This window comes from Dromiciops gliroides, chromosome 4 (genome assembly GCF_019393635.1).
Source record: "Dromiciops gliroides isolate mDroGli1 chromosome 4, mDroGli1.pri, whole genome shotgun sequence".
Lineage (NCBI taxonomy): Eukaryota > Metazoa > Chordata > Mammalia > Microbiotheria > Microbiotheriidae > Dromiciops > Dromiciops gliroides.
The window spans coordinates 159,947,798-159,954,363 of NC_057864.1; the positions used below are offsets into that span (position 1 = coordinate 159,947,798).

The 6,566-nt window shown below is 47.1% G+C and overlaps 1 protein-coding gene across 2 annotated transcripts; it reads left to right on the forward strand.

Moving 5' to 3' along the window:
• The first annotated feature begins 536 nt into the window (after nucleotides 1-536).
• Nucleotides 537-6,210, forward strand: KRTCAP2 (keratinocyte associated protein 2). 2 transcript variants are annotated; one of them, XM_043999824.1, is made up of 5 exons: nucleotides 537-867; nucleotides 1,913-2,067; nucleotides 2,509-2,572; nucleotides 5,401-5,467; nucleotides 6,051-6,210. In XM_043999824.1, the coding sequence occupies exons 1-5, from the start codon at nucleotides 864-866 to the stop codon at nucleotides 6,169-6,171; spliced, it is 411 nt and encodes a 136-aa protein (XP_043855759.1). In that variant the 5' UTR covers nucleotides 537-863; the 3' UTR covers nucleotides 6,172-6,210. The 2 variants fall into 2 exon arrangements, with proteins under 2 accessions (XP_043855759.1, XP_043855758.1); XM_043999823.1 differs by lacking the exon at nucleotides 537-867 and adding an exon at nucleotides 874-1,351.
• The last annotated feature ends 356 nt before the right edge of the window (nucleotides 6,211-6,566 follow it).

A 6,566-nucleotide genomic window follows, 5' to 3' on the forward strand; every position in this document is an offset into this window, starting at 1 on the left:
ACGGGGAGGGGGGGCTTGGGGGTACTACTGCGCATGCTCCAGGGACCGGCTTCGAACAGCGCCCGTGGTTGGGAGGGGGGGCGCAGAGAGCAGAGAGGGTGCGGAAGGTGGTGCGGGGGGGGGGGGGACGGGGGAGGGAATGGGACTTTCCCCCACGTGGTTTCCTGAGAGGGGGAGGGTAACCTAGAAAGCGGGGAGGCGGGGATTTGGGGACACTTCTCTTCCTATACTGTCCTGCTGCTCCCTGGAGTACGTTTGCTCCTGTCAAATCGGTGTGTGGTGTGTCTGTGCATCTGGACACCGCCCCCAAACTCCAACCCTCCAGGATTACCGGACTAGAGGGAGGTGGACACCACTCAGGAAGGGGGGACGGGGACACAGGAGTCTGCAAGGAGGGGTGACCTGAGTCTTGGAATTATCTGTGCAACAAGCACCGGGGAGGGGACGTTACGGGTAGGGGTGGACATGGTGGGCAAAGGGGGCTTGTGGGGTGAATTTGACACACCCCCAGGGTGATGTGGAGGGGACTGGAGGCATTGGATTTAGCAGTGCAGAAAAGATAATTACAAGGGGCAATGAGGATGTAGCAGCGCGGACTGCGATGGACCAGAACAGGGCAGAGTGTTCCGTGCATCAGCAGAGTGACGGGGCAGGGGCGGTGGCTGGGGCTCGCCTTCCTTGCACTCCTTCCTCCTTTCCGGCAGATGGCGCCGAACTCAAGCGCAAGGAGGAGGAGTTGAAGGGAAGGAGGAGGAGAAGAGAAAAGGCCAAGTCTTGACGCATGCGCACAACTCTCCGAGTCCGGTTCGATTTCTTCCTTTCTCCGGGCCGGAGGTGCTGAGCCGACCCGCACGTGGAGCATCATGGGTAACGGGACTGGCCGAGTTCTGGCTGGGGACCCTCAGTAGGGCTAGCTGAGGGGCCGTGGCGGAGTTAGGGGGGAGAAGGGAGGAATGGGAGCTCTGCTGCTCCCGGGCCGAAGCCTCGGCTGTGCTGACGTGGCCGGCCATCCTCAAAGGGGAGGGCTTCAAAGGAGACCGAGCGCTGGGAAGGGGCCTGGAACACTTCTCGTCCCCATTTTACAGACGAGGAAACTGAGGTTCAGAGACCGGAAGTGAAACCCCCTACCCCCACCTCACGGTGCCACACAGAGCCAGAGTCCGGATTCGAACCCAGCATTCTGCTCAGTGCTGCCTTATCATAGATTGAGTGATTGAATGAGGCATTACCTCGGGAGTAAAGGTGTTAGTGGGAGAACTGACCGTTATTGGCACACTATTGAGGAATATGGGCTATCCTTTGAGGACTTCCGCGGGAACTGAACATGATTTGTGTTCATTGGAGAACACTGGTGAGCTTAGTTGGTTTCCTCATCTATAAAATGGCACCTACCTCAGCATTGTTGTGAGATCCCGTAAAGGCCCAACCGCAAAGAACAGGGGCTCCTGTTTTACACCTGGGGTCTGTTTTTAAAAATGTTTTTAATAAGTATGTTTCACTACATTTGGCTTCCTTTGTAATCCTGCCTGTTTTGTTTTATGCATTTAAAAACATTTTCTTTTTCTGAAAAGGGATCGTCCATGGGCTTCACCCACCTGCCCAAGGGATTAATAACCACAGAAAAGGTTAAGAACTCTCCTCATCATTGTTGGCATTATCCCAATGATGGTGATGGCATTAGCAGGAAACTAAGCATTATAGGAAATCAAGAAGGGGCCTAGAATATTATTGAAATGACAAGGCACAATTTGGGGGTGTTCCTGGTAAATTACAGGGAGAGAACTGGTAAATCATGGGACAGGGGCAACAATAGGATCATATATTAGGTTGTAATAGGCTTTGGGGGGGAGTCAGGAATGTTTGGGGGAGCAAATTGTAAATTGTTCTTTCTTTCCCCAATTTTTCCTTTCAGTGGTGGGCACAGGCACTTCATTGGCCCTCTCTTCGCTCCTGTCCCTGCTGCTTTTCGCAGGGATGCAGATGTACAGCCGGCAGCTGGCTTCCACTGAGTGGCTCACTATTCAAGGGGGACTGCTGGGCTCAGCACTCTTTGTCTTCTCCCTCACCGTATCCTTTCTAAGGGTGGGGATATGGGTAGAGAGTAGGGAATGGGGGCTTCAGAGGAGGGAGGCCTTTGCTGTTAGCAGCAGAAAGACTAGATAGATCAAGAGATAGAAATATAGATAGATGGCTAGAGATAAAGATAGAGATGGATAGATACAGGTAGAAAGATAGTTGGAGATACATGCATAGATACAGATAGATATATAGAGAGATAAGGAGGTAAAGAGATAGCCATAGATAGGTGGAGACATATGAATATAGATCGAGATATATATAAATAGATGGAGAAAGAAATATATATTGAGAGAGAAATATAGGTGGAGAGAGAAAGAGATAAAATGCATATAACACCAACATAACGGTTGTAATAAGGCCAGTGCTTGGTAACCTTTGAAGCACTATGGAAATGTGTCATTTACATCCTCCTTAACACCTTCACTTCAGGCCTTCAACAATTTAGAGAATCTGGTCTTTGGTAAAGGGTTCCAGGCCAAGATCTTCCCAGAGAGTAAGTGAGAATCTGGAGATGTCAGCAGGCACTGGGATATCGGAACCCTCACCTTCTGGAGAGCTGGATTGGTTGGGGGTAGGGGGTCAGAGGGTGTATAAGAAACAATCAGGGCAAGGGAATGATGGGGTTTTTTTTTGTTTTTTGTTTTTTGTTTTTTGTCTTTTGTCTGGGCAATGAGGGTTAAGTGACTTGCCCAGGGTCACACAGCTAGTAAAAGTCAAGTGTCTGAGGCTGGATTTGAACTCAGGTCCTCCTGAATCCAGGACCGGTGCTTTATCCACTGTGCCATCTAGCTGCCCCAAGGGAATGATGTATTAAGTAGGACTCTGCTTACAGATACATTTTCCCTTCACTTTTCCATTGACAGTCAAGACATTTCACCCCAATACAAAAATGATTTATTAAATACTTTCTATATGCCAGGAACTGTGCTGGCTGTTAAGGTTAAAAGACAAAACAAAAAACAGACCTTCCCTTCAAGGAGCTTATAGTTTACTAGGGGATACAATCTGTAAACAGGTAAGTAGGTACCTGATCATTTGAGGAGAGAACACTAAAAACATCAGGAGCATCAGGAAAGCAGGTAAATGGTGCCATGGATAGTGCTAGGCCTGGTGTGAAGAAGACCTGAGTTCAAAGTTATCCTCAGATATGTACAAACTGTGACCCTGGACAAATCACTTAACTGACCTCAGACTCAGTTTCTTCATCTATAAAATGGAGAGAGTAATAGCACCTATGCCTCAGGATCATTGTAAGGATAAAATGAGTTGAAAATTTGTAACACACTTTGCAAACCTTAAAGTGCTTTCTATAAATGCTATTGTCATCATCCTCATTCTGTGTTTTCTGAAACAGAAGCTGATGAATGAGGCCTCTGAGGCCAAAATCATTCATCAACTACCTTGGAGGGAAGGTTTGAGCCAGACAGATGGGCAGTTTTATTCAAAGTTTTGCTTTCTCTTCTGAGAAGTAGCGCCATCTATTGCTGGCAAGGAACAGGGAACCTCAGAGGTTCAACTCTGACTTTACAGATGAAGAAACTCAGGCCCATAGAGGTTAATCGACTTGGTGACAGTCACACAGGTAGTTATTTCATGAGAAGGCCAGGCTTCTACCTCAAGATCTCTGACATCAGTCAGTACTCTTTCCAGTTTTCTCCCCCAGAAAGAGTGAGTCAGAGCCAGACTGCTTTCTAGCTTCCCCTGAAACAGATGCTCACCTCAGAGCCTTGGATTCGAGCGTTAAAATCGTCCTGAAGATGATCTATCCCCCAAGCCAAATAGGGCAGATTTTAAAAATCTCTCCTGTGATTATTCAGGTAGTAGAAAGTGGAGTGTACTTTGTTATTTAATGCCAGCTTCAGTTACTAGGAACAGAGTTTGTTCAATCCAATCCCTTATTTTCATAGATGAAGTCCAGAAGAGCTTCAATACTTGCCCAGCTTGTAAAAGCCTGAGGCAGGATGTGAACCTGGGGGTCCTTCTGACTCCCAGTGCAATGATCCATCCACTGCATCAAGCTGCCTTGCTGGACAGGACAAATAGCACCTTCACACAGTGAATTTGAGCCAAAGCTTTGTCCCCAAATCCCAGACAGAAATATTCCTCTCTTAAAACCTTTAGTTAGTAAAACTGAAACCTTTCCATGTCCCCTAGATGAGCCTCTCTCTTACATTTTTTTTAAGTGAGGCAATTGGGGTTAAGTGACTTGCCCAGGGTCACACAGCCAGTAAGTGTTAAGTGTCGGAGGCCGGATTTGAACTCAAGTCCTCCTGAATCCAGGGCCAGTGCTTTATCCACTGCGCCAACTAGCTGCCCCTCTCTTACATCTTAAGTGATACTACTGCAGGCTTTCAGGATTCCCTCCATCTAGACCCAGAGACTGAGTCCAGCCCCATCTCTCTCTCTTTTTTTTTTTTTCTTTTGCATGGGGCAGTGAGGGTTAAGTGACTTGCCCAGGGTCACACAGCTAGTAAGTGTCAAGCGTCTGAGGCCAGATTTGAACTCAGGTACTCCTGAATCCAGGGCTGGTGCTTTACCCACTGTACCACCTAGCTGTTCCCCAGCCCCTTCTCGTTTTACAGTTGAGGAAACAAGGACCAGAGAAAAGTGATTGGCTTAGAGGGAGTTTGTGCTGAGTTGATCCTTCAGAAGAGGAGACTAAGGCCCTGAGAGTTTGGTAGTAATGACAAGGGACACATAGTGCTTAAAAACTGGCAGGTTCTGGTGGTGTCATTTTGTTGTTATTTTATCCCCTTTAAGTTTTACAATAGCTTTTTGACGTTAGTGCTGCTGTGGGGTAGTGTCCTCATTTTATATATGAGTAAACGGGCTTAGGAAGAGGCAGGGGAAGGGAAGGGAAAGGGATATGCATTTATATAACACTTACCATGTGCCAGGCCCAGCTCTTTTTACAAATATTATCTCATTTTATTCTCACGACAACCCTGTGAGATAGGTGCTGTTATTATCCCCATTTAACAGTTGGGGAAACCGAGGCAGGCAGATTAAGTGACTTGATCACAATCACAGTCAGTAAGTATCCAAAGCAGGATCTGAACCTAGGTCTTCCTGACTCCGAGTCTAGGCCTGGGTTCACTCTGATATAATGATTAACAGATATGGATATCATGGAGGGCTGAGCTCTGATTCAGACTCATATTTCTCACACTGGGTAGGGTGAATGCCCTCTCTGCTGTGCTGCCTATTCCAGGCATCCTTATAAGATTCAAGGATTGCCCCAATTCTCTTGCCTACCCACATGCCCCTAAGTTCCTTCGGAGTCCCCATTCTGAGTTCTGCCCTCTTCTTCATCCCTTCCAGTTCTCATCTGCCTCTTATTGGCTCTCTTTGCCTCTGGCCTCATCCACCGTGTCTGTGTGACCACCTGGTAAGTATTGGGCATCATGACAAGGGGCACAGGGCCCATTACTACTGCCGTGTTAGTTCCCTTTGGTTATTGCCTCATCCTCTTTTGTGTAACTTTGATTTTTTAAGGATCCATGCTTTCCTTGGCATGGATATTCCTTCCAGGCCTCAATTAGATGATCCCTGTGAGTCCCTGTGGCCAAAACATTCGTCATCCTACAACCATTGTGTTGATAAGCATCTCCCTTTAGCTGGTTCTCAGGCAGCAGGCCTACCATCCATCACCAGGCCCAAAAGCCTTTCTAACTTGGTAGTGCTGCTGGTGCTGTCCAGCCTTTGAGGCCCATGAGGCACCTCCACACCAAAATAAAGCATCAGAGAACATAGAAGGCCACCTCTAACCAGCCATGGAACATAGACTTCTTCCTCCTCCCACATCCACTCTACACCCACCCTTCAACCCTGTTACTCCCCTGCTTTTTCGACCTGTTCCACATTCCCATTTTCCAGGACAGATCACCTGATTTAACATCCTGCAAGGACACAGTTGCTGGCCCTGGTAGTTTGGCTATAATTATGACCTCTTTCCTTCCTTCACCATGCAGCTTCATCTTCTCCATGGTTGGTCTTTACTACATCAACAAAATCTCCTCAGCTTTGTATCAGGCAACTGCACCAGTCATTGCCCCGGTCAAGGTTACAGGCAAAAGCAAGAAGAGGAACTGACCCCGGAATGACCAATAAAGCTGAATCTTTTATAACCTAGCGTGTGGTGGTCTATTTTGAATAGTGTTAACAGTTGTGTGCTGGTAAATTTTTTTTAAAATTCATTTATTTAATTTTTGTGGGGCAATGAGGGTTAAGTGACTTGCCCAGGGTCACATAGCTAGTAAGTATTAAGTGTCTGAGGTTGAATTTGAACTCAGGTACTCCTGACTCCAGGGCTGGTGTTCTATCCCCTGTGCCACCTAGCTGCCCTGTGTGATATACTTTTAAGCTTAATCTGTATAATTAACATTTTCTCCGTCACTTAAATCTCATCCAGACAGTCAACAAAACAATAAATCAAGCTCTGATTTGTAGCATTTGCTGATTTTCAGTGCTCACACTGAACATTTAAC

Bases quoted from the DNA above. Each gene is read 5' to 3' on its own strand.
- KRTCAP2 (XM_043999823.1), top strand. From the start codon at position 1,288: ATGGGCTATCCTTTGAGGACTTCCGCGGGAACTGAACATGATTTGTGT. The intron at 1,352-1,912 runs GTGAGCTTAGTT...TTTTCCTTTCAG, and splicing joins GTGTTCATTGGAGAACACTG to TGGTGGGCACAGGCACTTCA. The intron at 2,068-2,508 runs GTATCCTTTCTA...CCTTCACTTCAG, and splicing joins TCTTTGTCTTCTCCCTCACC to GCCTTCAACAATTTAGAGAA.